At 33.0% G+C, this 20,744-nt stretch overlaps 1 protein-coding gene across 7 annotated transcripts in view; it reads right to left on the bottom strand.

Moving 5' to 3' along the window:
• The window catches only part of LOC127720128 (polyamine-transporting ATPase 13A3-like), a 206,462-nt gene that overhangs the window by 27,085 nt on the left and 158,633 nt on the right, over positions 1-20,744 (bottom strand). For all 7 annotated transcript variants that reach the window (XM_052226563.1, XM_052226564.1, XM_052226568.1 and 4 more), the window contains 11 exons: positions 13,603-13,672; positions 10,543-10,677; positions 9,348-9,414; positions 7,387-7,518; positions 6,151-6,327; positions 5,614-5,759; positions 4,478-4,678; positions 3,804-3,865; positions 2,033-2,282; positions 1,034-1,190; positions 562-682 (listed from right to left, as the gene is read on the bottom strand). In XM_052226563.1, the coding sequence (XP_052082523.1) occupies positions 562-682; positions 1,034-1,190; positions 2,033-2,282; positions 3,804-3,865; positions 4,478-4,678; positions 5,614-5,759; positions 6,151-6,327; positions 7,387-7,518; positions 9,348-9,414; positions 10,543-10,677; positions 13,603-13,672 (1,518 nt within the window). The remainder of the gene's footprint in view (positions 1-561; positions 683-1,033; positions 1,191-2,032; positions 2,283-3,803; positions 3,866-4,477; positions 4,679-5,613; positions 5,760-6,150; positions 6,328-7,386; positions 7,519-9,347; positions 9,415-10,542; positions 10,678-13,602; positions 13,673-20,744) is intronic.

Genomic DNA, 20,744 nt, shown 5'->3' with positions numbered 1-20,744 from the left:
TTAATTGAAGTTTTTAAATATTGTTTAAAATAATTCTGCTGCCTAAAATTGGTCAATACTGTAAACCAACTATTTTTTGCGAATTTCGCGAGTAGAAAAATAATGCAAATATGTAAAACTTGGATCTTTCCTTATCTAACTACATCAAGAAAATTAGAAAATCGCGAAATTTAATCGCCGTGAAGTGCACTAGAAAGGGCTAAACGGGAAATAAAGTATCCGCGAAAATAAGTTGGTTTACAGTAACTGCATACAGTATAAAATATTAACAGTAAAAGGTTTCTACTTATTAAACAATCAATCAAAGTAATGTTATTTCAGGAATTTAGTGTTGAAGGTAAAATCTGTTGATTTTTATCATTATTTGTTTATATTTCGGACATAGAAGAACTTTAAATATGGCATGGACTCTTTAGTATTATTTTTTGTTGACTTTTAGTTGCTTTTTCTTTCAAGGTCTTCAAAGGATTGCTCACTGACACATATCCTTTTATTCATATGTAGAAATCCAGAATTTTCAAATAAAAATATAACTGGCAATTACTATTCAAGAAGACTAACCTTTGAATTCTTTGAATTTTAGTATATTTAAGCTTAGCTGGCAACTGTCTCCAGGCAAGAGCAAGAACTCTGTACCCATGCTGTGTATACTTCATCAACTTGTCATGGTAGTCATTAGGAACTGAAATTTGCAGAAAAATATACTTTTTATTTATACCATGCATGAGATCTTTACTATGGAATTCTGAAAATATGTATACACATACAAATCTATTTCTTTCACTATGAAAATATGAAACAAAAATTGGTACAAACTAAAGACACAGCCAGAATAATCAGGCTTTTGTATAAAATACAAGGGAATATTTCATTAAGTTTTAAACTCAAACAATATATTCATTTAAAAATCTAATACCATTTTTGAGCATTGAATCTTCTACAGATTTGTACATTTTTTTTTATCAATGTAGCCATTCCTGTAAACATAAAAAATATCCTGCCTCATTTATTCAACTAAAGTAAAATGACTAACCTGTTTCGGGTTTAGACAGCTGAATTATTTTTTCTGGAGCTCCCTTGGCAAACAGCTCAAAATGTTGTGATCCTAACATTCTCACAATCACAGACATTCTTTGTAGACTGGAGGAAAATGTAAACTGACGTATAATTCCAATCTCCTTCTGTAATGGCTGTAAATAAGTCAGAGCTCTAAACTTTATAAAACAAACTGCACTAAACCTTTCCCATCAGTATTATGCAAAAAATATTTCATACTTTTGACTACACGTCAAAAATCGTGGAAATAAACATAAGGTATCTGTTCAATATCACTTGTTTTCCATCAAAAAAAAAATCTAAGGTCATGTTTTTAGTTTCTACAGCATAAAAATTAACTATTTCTATGACCTTTTTTTTTAAAGGGTAAAGCATTATTATATAAAGTGTGTAGGCCAGCAAAGTTCAGTATTTTAAAATATTTCTATTATGGCATTAATATAAGACTTAGAAAAAGAAATGAATATTGAATAAATGGTATAATTAGCAGTTATAGGTTGCACTTTGTAAATACAGCTGTTTATCAAACCACGCCTATTTTGGGAAGACATAGAATATTCATAGATAATTAATTTTGTTTACATACTGGTTCCCAGTTATGATCTCTAGGTTTCATCTCATAGAGACATAACTTGGGAATGTTACCAGTAAGTATACATATGCATATTGTTTATATAGAAATCTGTGGTAATCCTACAGTGAAGGTAGGGATAGTTAAGAAATTTAGTCTTAGTTTAAACTCTGAGAAGTTTGGGGCAAATAAACGTTGAAAATATGCTGCACAGCCCTATATTTTGACCTTTGAAAAAAATTGTAGTGCATATGAACTTTCCATTCTAGGATATGATTTTTTTCGAAACTTCATAGTAAAAGTGGTACAGTTTTAGCCGTAAAAGGAGTTCCAATTGTCAATATTTACAGAAATGCAACCTATAGAGAACCTGTATTTTTTAATGTGTCTGAAAACCTTCTTTACCTTAAAGTGTTGGTCAAAAGATCTTGATTCATCAGATTTTGGCCTGACGATGGTTGGTGCAATCATGTCAAACTTGGACGAGTTTTCCCCTTCCTCAATAAGGTCCCATCCTGTAGCTTCAAACATGATAAGATCTAATGGGTCACCACTTAGAACACCCTCTATCAGAGTTAAAGAATGGCAAGTTGCCATTGCAGATATAAAATTGTCATTGTCCACTTTACTCAAGTCTGTGTACTCCTTGTCCAAACTGTATTATAAGTACAGAATATACATAAAATTTAAGATGTAATTGTGGAAAAAATTTTCATCAATACAATAGTTTTCAGTTTTTGAACTACCATGTTGATATGTTTTGGACACAAATTATATGCATACATTTGTAATTTTCTCATATCTTAAGGCTCAAGTTCTCTTAGTGAAAGCAAGCCTGAGAACTTTTTAAGTATTTGTTGAGGTTTTGGATTTTTTAGATTCCAGGTTGTTGTCAATTAATTTGCATTAAATTTGTTTGGCTTTGACCATCTCAGATGAAAGTTAATTCTTAAATAGTAGTTTTGTTGTATGTATCTGGGTATTAATATGATGTCAAAACATTGGAAACTTGGCAGTAACAGCAGTTTTCCTTATATATGCTATGCACAAAAAATATAAATATATCATAAGTGCTAGCTGGTTTTAAAAAAATGTCTTGAGAACATCCAAAAGATGATAAGGGCTATTCCATTAAAATGTATGTCGGGGGGGGGGGGGGGGGGGGGGTGGTAAGAAGGGACTTTCAAAATATCCCTACAACCATGAACCATTTGTTAGATAATTTGTCATAATGGTAATAGACGCATACTCAAAAAAGACCCATGACCCACATTCAATGATTAAACTTCCCTTCCTGCCCTCCCACATACATTTAAATGGAATAACCCTTAGCGATAGATGTGTAGCAGTTAATTCAAAGGAAAACATGCATTTCAAAATAAAAATGTAAGTTTATCAAACGTTTATTAAACAAAATTTATGCTACTATCTTATGTACCAGTACCATTTTTCCAGCGGATATCTTAATTCCCTCCCCCTACATAAAGGGTGACCCACTTTGTGAAAATAACCTATTTCATTTATTAATTTCTTCTTCTTCTGAATATGCATGAAAATATTTGCAACTGGACATCAGGCAAGCAACAAAAAAATACACAAACAGCTCAGGTATGTATAGTCAGAACGAGTACTTAGACACTCACATCGAAGTTATAGGCTACATAACATTACTGAATCAACATAAAACCTAGAACATGCAGACACTAAGGAATCACAACTTAGATAATAAATATACCAAAATTGATGACTAAACTTTGTCATCAAAATTCTGTTAAATTTTACTAATCAAAGAATGGCTTTCTCAGAGAAAATAAAAGAAAGATTAACACCAGCTACTGTGGCTCCAATATGGTCGAATCCGAACTGCAACTTTGGGGGTTTACAGGGAGACCTTGCGATCTGACTTCTCATCTAAAGGACCTGTGACCTATAAAAATGTTCAAAACCAACTTTCTAAATTTGTTTAAAAGTGACCTCTCGATCTGAGGCAATTTTATAAGTGACCTTGTGACCTAAGGGGGTACATTACTGGAGCCCCATTACTATTTATCTAAATTTGTCTGAGATAAAATTTTATAAGTGTACCTTGCTGGTATTCTCCTTTTTTTTCTTTGTATATCAAAATTTATGTTAAGAATTAAAATGAATACTATCTCTGTCTAAATTTAATATTTACTTGTCATTTTCCATAGGAACAACTATATGCATATCCAAGCCATCTTCTGTAAGGGTACCAGTCTGAAAAAAAAATTCTTTTTCATTTGATCTCTGGGAAATATACCATAAGATATATGTATAAACTTTATGAAATTTGTAACTTAGCCCCATTTTTTGACAGATTTCCCACGAGAAAAAACCTCTGCATTATATTTAATTTGTTATGCATATATTATCTAGGAAAAGAAATTATGTACTACTGTAAAATCTCTAGTGGATGATTCACACAAGATAAATATTTTGTGGAATAAATACAATGTTGGAATAAATCCACTGTGACTTTTTAACTGTATTGCTTGCACAACAAAAAGTTGATACAGCAAAACTTTTGATCTCACTTCAACAAACTTCACTTACTTTACGTGTACATAAAACTCTTAACGAACTTCAAATAATTGCTACATTTACATGTATATGAATAAAGGATATGGCAACTCAACAGCACAGCACAATTAAAGGCCATCTACCCTGTGTATAAAAATATTTCATAAAATGATATTCATTGAAACTGGATCCCTGTATTATATAGCTTATTAACATTTTGTTTCATTGACATTTACCCACATCTCTTTTTACTCACAATTATAAATCAAGTTTCTAAAATAACAATCTTGACCACTCTTACTAACGTACCTTGTCAAAACAGAAAGCATTGATACTGCCACTGACATTGATACTTCTAGGGCTAATGCAGTATACAAGTTGTTTCTTCAATCTGTACTGGGCAAACACAATTCCAATAGTGAGTGCTGCTGGCAAGGCTGGTGGCACTGCTATTGTTATCAGGTCAAGGGCACGAAGTATAATGTCTGATGGATGTTCTCCTGCTTGTACCTAAATTCAGATAAATAATGGAGATAAACATATTAAAATTAAATAACTAGCCATCTATTTCAGTGCATGTATGAAGTATGTGTGGAATTGAGAAAAAAAAATTCTTCTCACAGAATTCCTTATTTCAATGTCTAAATATCTACAACATGAATGTCTTTCTTTAACTTAAGAATGCTTTATGGGTCACACAGTGTCTTCATTTAATTTAAAACCAAATTGAGGTAAATCAGATGGGATAATGTGAATATGTGACGATTTCACAATAAAACCAGAAGAAATCAGGGATTTATGCATTTACTGTCAGCCTTTCTAAGAATCAGGCAATATAAAACTTCCCGATCTAACCATCCTATTTTGAAGTTACCCTCTCCTGAGTTAAAAATGATAGATCGTTCATTTCTGAGTGTCTGGTAATTCGAGAAATGTGAAGATAACTTTTAGTTAGATTGATAGCAAATAACGGAGTTCGTTCCCTTAATTGGAAATTTCTATATCTTGAAATAACAGAGCAGGAAAAAGAAACAAATGTTATATTTGTGCACCACTATATATTCTGAACTTAAATTAATGTAAACTTGAGTGGGTTCTTTTTGTCATGTTTTCACCACTCTCTGATTCTTAGGCACTTAAATCTAATCTTTTAATATTACAATTTTTTAGAACTGTTGTGTAAAATTGAGCTCAACATATAAAATGTGTCAAACTACAAAAGCACTGATGTATAAAATTGAGCTATTAATATATAAATGTGTCAAAATTTATGACAATACTGTGGCACATTCATACCCAAAACATCATTTTTTTTTACAAAAAATACAACTGTTCCACCACTCACACCAAAACTGCATGTGGTCCAAGTGAAAGGATCTATAAGATCATTTTCTCTAGCATTATTATTTATATTATACACTTAGGCTGTATTATAGATATCTTACCATCAATACAATTGTATAGATAAATCCTATACCAGCAATGGCTGCCAGAGCTCCAACAAATATGTATGTATCTCTGTTAAACTTGAAGTCTACTGGCTTCGGATACATGATGGATCTGACAAGTTCTCCTTTAGCTGTTGTAAAACCTAATAGGAAATGAATATTCACATTAATGGCAAGTTAAAACGTCTTGACGACACAAATTGGCCAAAATTCATTTGCATTACAATAAAGCACTTTTTCTTATTCGGATTTATGTTGTTGTTGGAAAAATTTATTCTACTCGTTAGAGTTCCATACAGTATATATAAGAAATTGAATTCAAATTAATTTTTAGGTCAATTCTTTGTAAAACTGACTTATTTAAAAAAAAAATTAATAATTCCTATAAAAATTCAATTGATTTTATCAGTTGGTAAGTTTTTAAGTATGAAAGGCAGAAAAATCATTTAGTTCCTTGTTAATATGTTTTTCATAACTGGACATCATTCAGTCTAACAGTATCACTTGATGATTTGAAGTTGGAATACAATATACCTGTTCTCAAGACAACAGCTCTAACTTTGTGGGTTCCATAATAACGGGTCTGAATGATATGAGTGCCACAAAACAAAACATGACGAGAATGTTCCTTAATGTTGAAAAAAATATCGTCTTGAGATTTAGACATTTTAGTATTTGGTAATGGGGTCTTTGTTACTGGTACACTTTCACCTGTAAAAAGACAAAAAACATATTTTCTTCTTATACTGAGTTTTTATTGTGCGTACTGTTGTGCGTTTGTTTTTTCTACATTGGCTAGAGGTATAGGGGGAGGGTTGAGATCTCAAAAAACATGTTTAACCCCGCCGCATTTTTGCGCCTGTCCCAAGTCAGGAGCCTCTGGCCTTTGTAAGTCTTGTATCATTTTTAATTTTAGTTTCCTATGTATAATTTGGAGTTTAGTATGACGTCCATTATCACTGAACTTGTATACATATTTGTTTAGGGGCCAGCTGAAATACGCCTCCGGGTGCGGGAGTTTCTCGCTGCATTGAAGACCCATTGGTGGCCTTCGGCTGTTGTCTGCTCTATGGTCGGGTTGTTGTCTCTTTGACAGATTCCCAATTTCCATTCTCAATTTTATATTTTGATTTCATTCAGGTTTGCTTTTAAAAATATAAAATCTCCTGTGGAATTCTATGCCAAACCTGAAAAATTAAATACAAACAACAAAATTTTGTATACTGGTGATTTCGTTCATTTTTTCAGTCAAAATCCAACCTGAAACAGCTATTTTTGGCCAAAATTGCCTCAATTTGATACTTAAAGCACCTCAACGCTAATATTTCCAGAAATTAATCAAAGGATTTAAAATCTAACATTTTGAAGGATTACAAATTGATTTTTTTCAGAAATTACCTACACATATAAGAAGCAACTTTATTTTTGTGATGCAAATTTATTGGCATTTGCAAGTATCGTTTCCATGGAGATTATAAAGCCCCACCCCTGATCATGGTTCATTGACTTTGAAACTTTTACATGAATACATGCCACTCAGGTTGTAATAGCTGCTCAGACCTTTTTCATTAACAATACATATGTTCTGAAGACCTGCTGTTTCAGCCATAATTACCAATGAAATTATTTTGTCTGAAAATACAGCTCTGTCTGAATCCTGTATCCTGGGGCCTAATACTCATGTCATAAGTACCTGTTATCTTATTTTCATTGGAAATATTGATACTTACTAGCCTACAGTAAATTGGGAACCCGTAACTCAATTCTTACCGGTCAGCATACTTTCATTGACAATACAATTGCCTGCCACTAATACAGCATCACACTGCATGATACACCCATTTCTTGGTATTTCTATCACATCACCTGGAACTAAATCTTCAGACGAGATTTCAATGTATTCTGCAAAATATGTACAGTTTTGATTAAAACTTGTGTTAGACGTAAAACAATTACAAATTTCCTTTCAGGCTACATAAGACATCAACCTTGATACTGGAAAACAAACATACTTTACCACTTCCCAGACACTTTTTTAAAACCAGCCATTTCAAAAGATGATTGATTTTCCTGATTTTCCGGTTATGGATGGGTTCATTGATATATTAAATAAAAGGAGTCCCTGTTTTGGTCTTGAGAAATCCCCAAAGATTAATCTGATATACAAATAAATGCGAGTGCACACGCTGAAATGTCTCGCCTTCTTTACTAACCATTGCTATTCTGTTGATAGTCCTAAATATAAAGCTTTACTACAACTATCACATCAACTTAACATGATCCAAGCAAATGAGGTCAAGGTCATATAAACCAAACGAGAAATACATGTACACCTTACAATCATTCAATACACTAAATATAGTTGACCTATTGCTTATAGTTTCTAAGAAACAGACTTAACCAAGAAAAATAAACATTGACCAATGAACAATGAAAATGAGTTCAAGGTCAGATGAACCATGCCAGGCAGACATGTACAGCTTGCAATCCTTCCATACAAAAAATACAGTTGATTTATTACTTATAGTTTAAGAAAACCAGACCAAAACACAAAAACTTAACACTGAGCAATGAACCGTGAAAATGAGGTCAAGGTCAAATAAAACCTGCAAGACTGACATGTACAGCATAAAAGATTTCCATACACCAAATATAGTTGACCTATTGCATATTGTATTAGAAAAAAAGACACAAACTCAAAAACTTAACTTTGACCACTGAACCATGAAAATTAGGTCAAGGTCAGATGACACCTGCCAGTTGGACATGAAAACTGTCTAACGGGCATGAGGACCTTGCAAGGTACGCACATACCAAATATAGTTATCCTATTACTCATAATAAGAGAGAAATTAACATTACAAAAATCTTGACTTTTTTTTCAAGTAGTCACTGAACCATGAAAATGAGGTCAAGGACAATGGACATGTGACAGACGGAAACTTTGTAACATAAGGCATCTATATACAAAGTATGAATCATCCAGGTCTTCTACCTTCTAAAATATAAAGCTTTTAAGAAGTTAGTTAACGCCGCTGCCGCCGGATCACTATCCCTATGTCGAGCTTTCTGCGACAAAAGTCGCAGGCTCGACAAAAATCATGTCATGGTATGAAGTGACTCTGTCATCATCATGTATTCATATATGTAGTGGATTTGCATTCAAAAAATCTTTTGTGGCTGACTGGAATAAAAACAAGGAAAAGGGAGACAATAATTCCTTGATCCTAATTTCCATAGTGAATGTAAGTGTGCCACACTCTGTGCAGACAAAAGAAAACTTGCAAAAATTCTTAATCGAAGTCTCTAGGTAACCTATTGTAAGACAAACATTCTAATTTTAATCATAATACCCTGTGTTTTACCAATGGCAGTCTAAACTTTCTTTTTTCATCCTACTCAACCAACATAAAGAACCTATCTAATTAATACATTGTTTAATTGGGTTTTCTCTTGTGTGTTCTTATATTCCATGTTGTATTAAAACAACATCAATGTTCAATGAAAATTCGCAATAAACCATAATATTCACAAATGAATGACATCAAAAGGTGCTGAATTCAAGGAAACGTTATTCCTCCAAATTGAAATCTAAGTTTTGCATTTTTCAATATTAGATTGGAAATAGTTCATGGCTTGTCTGACTCTGAAGAAATTTTTAAGCGTAAACAAGGCCAAATTTGCGAGAAGGTTAATGTGTACACTTCATGTTCCATTAGTGATGTACTTACCATCACGACCTCTACAAACAGTAACTATACTGGAGGAATCAATCGTATTCCGCAAAGCTTTTTGCATCTGAAATCAAGGGTAATATATTTGTTGAATACTTCTAACAGGATTTATTGTTATATAATACAGAAAATATGACCATAACATTACAGAGTAAGTTGTGTATAATATTATGACATTTGTGTCGCACTATTCAAGAATCATACAAAGAGCCGTATGCGATTTTGCAGTCTGTACTCAGGAGAGTACTTGATTCATTATCTCATCTGTTTTACATTCATATGTTTTATTTTTTTTTAAACTGGCTTTCTTACTCAGAATGTTTAAAGAAACAAGAACATCTCTAACAAATGTAAATAAAGAAGCTATCATTAAAAATGTATAACACAGTAATATCCTTCCTTCATATTGAAAAAAAAAGACCGCTATGATTATAAAAGTTTCACAGAGAAGCAATTTCTTTGTAATGACACCCCTAATCAGATGCCATCATACAGCTATAGGGATGGTTTTCAGATGAAGGAACTAAATAATGAATCTGTTATAAATTTAAAAGATATTATTTCCATAGCTGAGGCATAATAGTAGAGATCATTAGTATACCTTTCCCCTAACACTGATGATGATGACCTCCTCAAACTTACCTACCTAGTCTGTATTAATAGTGACTGTTATAGATATGACTGACATAAGGACTAGCTGAGGCATAATACAAGTATTCATCAGTGTACCATAGAGAGCTATTAAACAATTCAACACCTCTCCCCTATCACTAATGATGATGACCTCAAACTTACCTGTAGATTCTGTACAATAGGACTGTTATATATAAATCTGACATTAATAGAACTATAGCTGAGGCATAACAATAGTATTTATCAGCGTAATATAGAGAGCTACTAAACAATTTCACACATCTACTCTATCACTGATAATGATGACCTCAAACTTACCTGCCTAGTTTGTATAATAGTGACTGTTATAGAAATGTATATTCATTAGCGTACTATAGAGAGCTACTAAACAATTCCACACCTCTACCCTATCACTGATGATGATGACCTCAAACTTACCTGCCTAGTCTGTATAATAGTGACTGTTATAGATATGTATATTCATCAGTGTACTACAGAGAGCTACTAAACAATTGCACACCTCTACGCTATCACTGATGATGATGACCTCAAAACTTACCCGCCTAGTCTGTATAATAGTGACTGTTATAGATATGACTGACATTAGGATGATAGCGGAAGCATAATAATAGTATTCATCAGCATACCACACAGAACAACTAAATAACTGGAATATGTAGAATGGGGATAACACCTACAAAATTAAAAGTACTTTTTAACAAATGTGCAGATATCTTTTAGATAAATAAACTGTTTACACAAAGATATGTCTCGCCAATTTGTTATTTTTATAATGCAAATGTTGAAATTAAATAGCAAAACTTTAACATGTAAGTTATTCAAAGTCAATGAACCATGACTGAAGGTACAGGGCTAAACAATCTCTATGGAAATGAGATGTGCCAATGCTAATACAACTGCAAATCAAATACCATTGACTTTTCATAAGTCGTTCCCTAATCCGACAAACCTAAACACAAACATTAACTTGTAATCTTTGTAAAAGTTTCAAAGTCAATGAACCATAATTAAGGGGTGTGGTTATATAATCTCCATGGAAATGAAACTTGCAAATGCCAATACATTTGCATACCAATTATAATTGACTTAACATTAGTGGTTCATCTTAAACTGACCTAATCACAAACTAATACATGTAAACTAAGCAAAAGTTTCAAAGTCAATAGATCATGACTGAGGGGGCAGGACAAAATATTCTCCATGGAAATGAGATGTGCTAATGCTTATACAATTGCATACCAATTATCATTGACCTACCACTAACGGTTCCCCTTAAAATGACCTAATCACAAACTAATACATGAAAACTAAGCAAAAGGTTTAAAGTCAATAGACCATGAATGAGGGGGCGGGGCCAAATAATCTCCATGGAAATGAGATATGCCAATGCTTATACAATTGCATACCAAATATCATTGACCTTCCACTAGTGGTTCCCCATAAACTGACCTAATCACAAACTAATACATGTAAACTAAGCAAAGTTTCAAAGTCAATAGATCTTGACTGAGGGGGCAAGGCCAAATAATCTCCATGGTAATGAGTTGTGCCAATGCTAATACAACTGCATACCAAATATCATTGACCTACCACTAGTGGTTCACCATGAACTAGACCTAATCACAAACTAATACATTGTTGACGCCGCCGCCGCCGCCGCCGGAAACAGCATACATATGTCCCGCTTTTTGACTCCTTCAAGGCGAGACAAAAATGACATTGCTTTCAACTCTTGAGTAAATGTTATGAAATTCAAAATCTACAGCCTTTTTGTACCTAAATTAGACAAGAGTTACAATTAATTCTCTCCTCTACACACTTGTGATACCTATGGAGAATTGGAGATTTGTTACTCTCTTGCAGTGTCAACAAGGGGATAATAGTGTAAACTCCTTTATTATTGATACCATCTGTGGCAGTCAGAAGAATTTCATCCCATCAATTCACAATCACCAAGCAATCAGAAAGTACTGTACTGACTATACAGAAGTCACACTGTTTTACCAATTATCATGAATTTGCAACAACACTTATAAAATACAACAGAGAATAATTCTGTTATATTTTGTCTAAGTTACTTTGGAAGTTCTAAAGAAGACAATCTTCTAAGTTCAGTATTAAAATATGAAAAGTTTATTTTTTTGACACCTTTCAAACAAAGTAACATGGTGCAACCATCTTGTGGAACACAATCCCAAAGTTTTATCTCATCTGCTCTGACTGTTCAGTAGAGTGTTTATCACTAAGTTTGAAGACAGACAGATGATTGATCTATAATTAACTAGAACTGTCAGTGAATCACAAGAGGATACCACTTTGGCAATCTGATTATCTCCCCTTTAATATGCTTTATGCACATCATCTGGTAGTGTTCTATAACTGTGAAAAGTTTCATTTATATTCATTCAACCTATTAGGAGGAGTTGTAATAGACAGATGAACGGATGAATGGCTTCCTGTATACATCGAAAAATTATTTGCAGGGGTATAAAGATCTCATTATTTGACTAGGTGGTCTAAAAATAAAATATATAAATGTGAAAACATTTTTGACATTAAGATGATATAATAAATATACTGTGTATATAAATTCTTTCTACACAGTAAAAGTAAATATTCCAGTCTTGTCTCTTGAATATAAACCATGGATATAAATCGACGTGAAATTTGGTGAATGTTTGCATTTCAATCCTAAAGAAGGGAAACCTGGTCTTTACCAGTTTAATCACTTTAAATTTATAAATACTATCTTGGACAGATACATAAGAAAGTTATATAATAAAAGGTCAAAGATGGACCTCTTACATGTTATAATGTTGGAATGTTAAAACAAAGGATATAGACTGCATGAAATTTGTAATTTAAAAAACAAAACTCTCTGCAAGCATTTTTTTTAATATACATCTCCTCTTATTCATATCATATATTTGCTTGTTTGGAGCAAACTTTGATATTTTGCAGATTGTGAACATAAAAATAAGGAGATGTGATGTGATTGCCAATCAGAAGTTCATTTAATAAAATAATAACTTTGTAAAGAAAGAACATGGGATATGAAGTATATCGTACAACAAATCCAATAATCAAATTGTATAAGCTTTTAAAATAAGTAATAAAAAAATCCTTCTTCACCTCAGAAATCAATCCTAGCTACATGTATATCTTTTTTAACATAATAATTTTGTCATTAGGAGTCACATGTTTCACTAAACATTTGTTTACCACCTTTACTTGAAGCAACTTCAATTGAAATCATAAATATAAATGAGGCAAAAGAAAGAACTTTTCTTAATATTTCGTATGCAAATTTATTGTATTGTAACATGCAAGAACCAAGATCAAACAGGCAGACCTGTATATAATAGATTAATATAAAAAAAGTGAATAAAACTATATTATTCTAATGATTTTATTAAACTGATCTAGTTAAAAGCCAAAGTATACTATCTGTGTTAATACTTTGTCCCATATGAATATAAATTACAGTACATTTTATTATATTTATGATTTAAACTCAAATGTTATGAAATATTACCTTGAAGTTATTTCATGCTGAATTACCTTGAATTTATTTTTGGGGTAGTTGTTTAAATCTTACCTCTTTGAATAGTAATGTGATTATAGGTGTCACATGGATCTGAATAGAATTACTGCCGTATACATGTCTCCTGCAAAATTTTAATAATATGTTCTAGATAAACCCACTCTAAAAGGATTTCTTGTCATATAAAACACCAAGGGATGCAGACCAGCCAATTAACACGATTTATAGGGGGGAGGGAAGGGGGAGGGGGGTAGCCTGACTATCTAAATCCTCTATTATGTGAACTTAATACCTGAAAATAAATTAGTTTAATGGCATTTAAGTACTTATATACTCCTTAAAAATCATAGTATATCTTACCAAATATACTTTATGCATGTACAAAACATGCACTAGGTTCTCTTGTGGTTAAAATCCCCCATGAAGGTTTTGAAAAGATGGCAGGTCTGAGGATGTCAGGGCTGTCCAAAGCAGGACCTTTCTATGATCGGTCTTTCATTTGATCAATCCTGACATCCATCAGTGTGCTATGCAACCAGAAAAAATTTAAAATATGCATTATCTGACTTATATACTGTCAAAAAATACTATTTTCTGCAAAGATTTCACCCATGATTATCCAGAATATTATATCCTGCTTGAAACTGAACTGCATGGATGCTAATGCAAAAGCATATCAAATATCAATGGTAAACTGCAAGTACTTTTTCATAAACTTTTCAAAATAACCTTTAAACACTGCAAAAAAGTCCCAAAGTCTTCTGAGCATGATTTAAGCTTGTATCTTGGTTTCACCATTCAAAAAATAATATCCCATCAATGCTTTTTATCTCTTTCATATCTATTAATATTTTATGCTTCATCCTTCAGTTTGAAATATTTAGTTTTGTTTATCTTTTCAGGCATATTTAAACTAGAGGCTCTAAAGAGCCGGTGTCGCTCACCTTGGTCTATGTGCATATCAAACAAAGGACACTCTCCAACTTTGTAGACAAGAATAGACTTGATGACAAAAATCTCTATTTTGTTGATCCTGTATTATTGATGTTTTAGTCTGTTTAATTTCTCTCTATCTTCTTTAGTTTTTGCTCAAAACACAAAAGAGGGTAAAAAAAACCTCATTTAAGGACAATCACTCCTATGAAGAGTGTGTGACAGTCTACTGACTATATCGGCAAAATCTGACTTTTGAATAGATCTTGCCTTGCTGATAATTTTTGTGATTTAAAGTGTTTATTTATCTATCGTAAATTAAATCATATAAGGCATAACGGAAAAAAAATGTTTCTATCTAAATATCATAGTTTTCATGATAAAAGGCAATAAATTGCTTCGCTGAGCGCAGCTGGATACGACCGCAGAGGTCTAACACTGAACAGTTGGGGAAAATATGGACACAATATTTGCGCTTGATACAGGTCTGAATTTGGATTGTAATTAAATATTTGACACATAATAGGTTTCTGACACAGAATAACTGTAGTCAAAGAACTTAGCTTTTGTGCAATACACTAGGATTTTGCGTATTGACCCAACCTCCTACCTCCCCCCTCAAAAAAAAAAATTTTACCCCCTCCCCCCCCCTCCCCCCCCCCCCCCCCTTTTGCCCTTTTTTTTGCAAAACAAAATTAATATTTGAAATTTTCCTTTTTATTTCTGAAATCTGAAATGAGAAAAAAATGTCCCCCCCCCGTCTAATTTTTTCCACCCTCCCCCTTTTCCCAAAAAAATGTTCATTCCCCCAAGATATAGTCATAGTCCCAATTCAAATTTCTAATGAAGTTTGCAACCATAATTACCCATTTAATACATCATAAAAGTCTTAAAATAGAAAATGACATATGGCTAAAATTAGTATTAATTAATAGTAACTGCTAATTAAATTGACAGCTAATCACCTCAAGACAATACAAAATTTCATTACACATAATTTACAAGCAGTGTAAGGGAGGTAATCCAAAATTGCACAACATTGTTCTTTAAATGTGATTGGATTACCTCCCTCACACTGCTTTTAAATTATCTTAATTGTCCACTAACCGGGAAACCCTTGTTTTTCCCCCTTTTTTTGCCCCTAATTCCTAAATGATTTGAGCCATAACCCTCCCCAAAGTCTATCCTAACCATCCCTTTGTGGTATAGAAACTTGTGGTATAATTTCAGAGAGATTGATACACCTAAACACAAGTTATTGTCTCGAAACTAGAAAAATGCTTATTTTGACCCCTTTTGGGCCCCTAATTACTAAACTGTTAGGACCATAATATCAAATATCAATCCAAACCTTCCTTTTGTAATTTCACACCTTGTGTTTAAATTTCATAAAGATCCATTCACTTAAACTAAAGTTATTGTCCGGAAACCAAGTGTCTTCGGACGACGACAACGACGACGACGACGACCACAACGGATTCCAATATACGACCGCAAAAATGTTTTGCGGTCGTATAAAAATGAAAAAAAATGATAAAATTTGTCATTTATGGGCAATAACTCCAATAAGAATTTGTCTAACAGTTTTGACGTATATGGACAATTGGTTGAGCTCATTATTCTGAACATTTTTGATCCTTTGAGATTTTCTGTATTTATAACGGTTCAAAAATTAATAGACAAAACTTGCATTTTACCCTATGTTCTATTTTTAGCCATGCTGGCCATGTTGGTTGGTAAGCGGGGTCATCGGACACATTTTTTAAACTAGATATCCTAATGATGATTGTGGCCAAGTTTGGTTAAATTTGTCACAGTAGTTTCCGAGGAGAAGATTTTTGTAAAAGATTACAAAAATTTACAAAAAATTGTTAAAAATTGACTATTAAGGGCAATAACTCATTAAGGGGTCAATTGACCATTTGGTCATGTTGACTTATTTGTAGATCTGACTTTGCTGTACATTAATGCTGTTTACAATTTATCACTATCTATAATAATAGTAAAGATAATAACCAAAAACCGCAAAATTTTCTTAAAATTACCAATTCAGGGGGAGCAACCCAACTATGGGTTGTCTGATTGAAAATTTCAAGGCAGATATATGGCACGCCTGAACCACTTTTATTAATTAATCTGAGATTATCTCAGATAAACTAGGATTATCTCAGATAAACTAAGATTATCTCAGCTTAATTCAAATTCGAGAAAATCCTAGTTTATCTCAGAAAATACAGAAAATTCATTATCTGGAGAAAATCCCGGTTTATCTCAAAATATTAAGAAAATCTAGGTTTTTCTGATCGATTTTCAGATAATCCTAATTTATCTCCAGATAATTAATTTTCTCAATTTCAGATAATGAATTATCTCATTTCTCGAGAAATTCTAGGTTTATCTCGGATTCTAAATATACAAAAGAACAATGTAACGAGTGTTTTAATTGGACGACAATCCGGCGTTTAACGTTTTACTTTCTCTTTGAAACCATGATGGTGACGAATTCACTTCCTATTATTGGGTGAACAGGGATGTGCCAAAATATGGGTCATAATTTTGCGAGATTTTACATAAAAATTAGCGTCCTTTTTCAGAGGAGGGGCGACATTCAGCATACGGCACGCAATTTTTACTTATATTATTGATCGATCGCTGTGTTATTGTGTCATTTTTCACTACTCGTGGTGTGAACATCACCGTTATTGACACCTGGACAAGCGAAATTTGTTGAATCAATTATAAAAACAAGTAATATACAGAAGGGCTGATTATATACAATATACATATACTTTGTACATACATAATAAACAAATTTGGTAGCTATTTCTTTTACACAAACTGACTGTTTATTACCGACGGCTAATTTCGACATCGATAATCATTGAATTCTCATATTTTAATTCATTCAGTCGGTTTTAATTTTTTAATCGTGACAAAGTTTTGTAAAATATTTAATTTTAACTATTGCATTATTTCGTCATTTGTCAGTAAACAAAATAGATAGCACTAGAAAGAAGGCAACTAAGTCATCCAATACACATAATGCACGATTCAATTATGGAAAAAACAATTATTTCATCATGGTTATTCATTAGACATTATTTTCATTTTGTTTTCAAAATAATTAAATACATAAGAGTTTATATGCCACGAACCTTAAAGCGCCAGTTATTAATTATTGTAGGATATAAACAATAAATGTACATTGTCTGAATACAAAATGTGTGTGTACTCGCTAACACGGGTGTCATTCGGTTTATCGAGAGAAATGAAGAGAAGAATATCTAACGGAGGTCAACTATTGCGAGACGATCGTGAAAGCTCTGGTACCGGATCGTGAAAGAAATTTAATCGAGAAGACATATGAAAAGTCATTAATTAATCTAATTTAATTAATTACACGGACAAATTTACAACAAAATAAAACTGTCTGTCAAAATGGTTGAACATTATGATCAGTATGTGAGAAAATCCAGTTCTTAAAGTACATAGTTTTTACAAAACAACAAAAGGCATATTGCTCCTCGACATTTCAGTGACATCAAAAATGTAAACAAACATGATTTTTTCACAAATTCCAACAAAATAAACTATTTTTCTTCGAAAAAGGGCATTCTATTTGAATGCATCAAATGGTTCTCATAGTTATTTTGTATAAACATAATCTGAAACTTGGTAAAAAAAGAAATATTCACACAAAATTGATATTTCGGATCGTGAAAGATCACGTACCGGTTTTTGAAGATCGTGAAAAGAATCGTGAAAGATCTAATGCTACGAAGACGTTCATATTATTCTTCAATTATATGATAATTAATATTTGTTATTGGTATTAAAAAAAACTAGATTGGCATGACTGACCCGGGTCTCTTTTGCTGGTGAATAGGGCTATAATCATGCAATGCCATTGGGTCTAATATCTTATAATACCACACAGACTTGGTAAATTGTATCAATACCAGTCCATTTGTCCGTCCTTCATAAGTATTGTTTTTTTATACATTAAGATGTTTAATTTTGTATTTATAACTTTGAATTCCCATTTTTATGCCCATTATATTTATAAAGCTTCTTTCTTTTGGTATTAACATCAAAGAAAACGAAGAAAATCTACCGTCATTATACTGGATACCAAAACTTCACAAAACTCCTTATAAAGAACGATACATAGCTGGATCATCAAGATGTTCGACTAAACATATTTCTAAAGTGCTGACTACTATTCTTTCTACAGTAAAAGATGGCCTTCAAAAATATCGTGATGAGATATATTCAACCAGTGGTGTCAATCAGATGTGGATTCTCAAAAATTCTAAAGATCTACTGCTAAATCTTAGACTACAATGTCTGCAATTTTGCAGCAACATTAAGACCTTTGATTTTTCTACGCTTTATTCCCCATGCTCAATTGAAAGATCGACTTCACCATCTCTATAAAAATGGGAATCGTAGATATACATTTCTTGTATTGGGTTATAATAATTCTTATTTTGTGAAGAACCACACTGATTCTATCAGAAAATACACTGAAGATGATATTATCAAAATGCTGGACTTTTTAATCGACAATATATTTGTTGAGTTTGGAGGATTGATATTTCAACAGACAGTCGGTATTCTAAAGGGTACTTATTATGCACCCCTTCTGGCCGATTTGTTTTTCTACTCGTATGAAGCAGAATTCAATCAGAACCTTCTTAAAAAGAGAAAGAAAAAGCACCTTGCGAAATTCTTTAATTTTACTTTCAGATATAGTAATGATGTCCTATCACCGAATAACCCATATTTCAGTCAGTACTTGCATCATATATATCCCAGTGAACTTGAAATTGAGGATACTACTGATACTAGAAGGACTGCTTCATACCATGATATTTTTCTTAATATTGACACAGGTGGACGACTTCACACTAAAATCTATGACAAACGGGATGATTTCAACTTCCCAATTATTAATTTCCCATTTCTCAGCAGTAATATACCCTCTGCTCCGTCGTATGGTGTTTACATATCTCAATTGATACGTTATGCTCGTGCATGTTCACACTATACGGACGTCATATACAGGAGTGTGCTCCTTACGCAGAAACTGCTCCAACAGAGTTATGAGGAGGAAAGATTAACTAGAGGCTCTCAAGAGCCTGTGTCGCTCACCTGATTTTACTTTGGTTTTGGAAATCATGTAAAAATAGATTAAAATCATAACAGATACCCTAATAATGAGTGAGGCCAAATTTAGTTTAATATTGGTCCTGTAATTTAACAAAAAATCCTGGTGGCCATCTTGAATAGTAAATCGGCAACAAAGTAGCAACACTTAATCAGCACCTCATAAGAAACATTTATGCCGTGTTTTGGTTTCATTCCATTCAGTGCACCTCTAGAAGAAGCATTTGTATGTATTTCCCATAGGGTCTTATGTTAAAGGAAGTCACCCATTGGCGGCCATCATGGATGGAGGATCAGCTTCAAAGTAACAAAACTTAGTCAGCACCTCATAAGGAACATTCATGCCATGTTTGGTTTCAATCCATTCAGTATGTGGTTCTCTTAAAGAAGACATTTGTATGTATTGTCCATAGGGTCCTTTGTTAAACATTGTCCCCATCTGGCAGCCATCATGGATGAAGGATCAGCTTCAAAGTAACAACACTTGGTCAGCACCCCAAAAGGAACATGCATGCCATGTTTGGTTTCATTCCATTCAATGGTTCTCTAAAAGAAAACATTTGTACGTATTTCTCATAGGGTCCTATGTTAAACTAAGTCCTCCGCTGGCGGCCATCTTAGATTATGGATCGGCTTCATAGTAACAACACTTGGTCAGCACCTCATAAGGAACATTCATGCCATGTTTGGTTTCATTGCATTCAGTGGTTCTCTAAAAGAAGACATTTGTATGTATTTCCCATAGGGTCCTATGTTAAGCTAAGTCCCCCGCTGGCTGCCATCTTGGATGATGGATCAGCTTCAAAGTAACAACACTTGGTCAGCACCTCATAAGAAACATTCATGCCATGTTTGGTTTCATTCCATTCAGTGGTTCTCTAAAAGAAGACATTTGTATGTATTTCCTATAGGGTCCAATGTTAAACTAAGTCCCCCGCTGGCGCCCATCTTGGATTATGGATCGGCTTCAAAGTAACAACACTCGGTCAGCACCTCATAAGGAACATTCATGCCATGTTTGGTTTTATTCCATTCAGTGGTTCTCTAAAAGAAGACATTTGTGTGTATTTCTCATAGGGTCCCATGTTAAACTA

This window comes from Mytilus californianus, unplaced genomic scaffold (assembly GCF_021869535.1).
Source record: "Mytilus californianus isolate M0D057914Y unplaced genomic scaffold, xbMytCali1.0.p SCAF_11, whole genome shotgun sequence".
Taxonomy (NCBI): Eukaryota; Metazoa; Mollusca; class Bivalvia; order Mytilida; family Mytilidae; genus Mytilus; species Mytilus californianus.
This window is presented reverse-complemented; position numbering and strand designations above follow the sequence as displayed.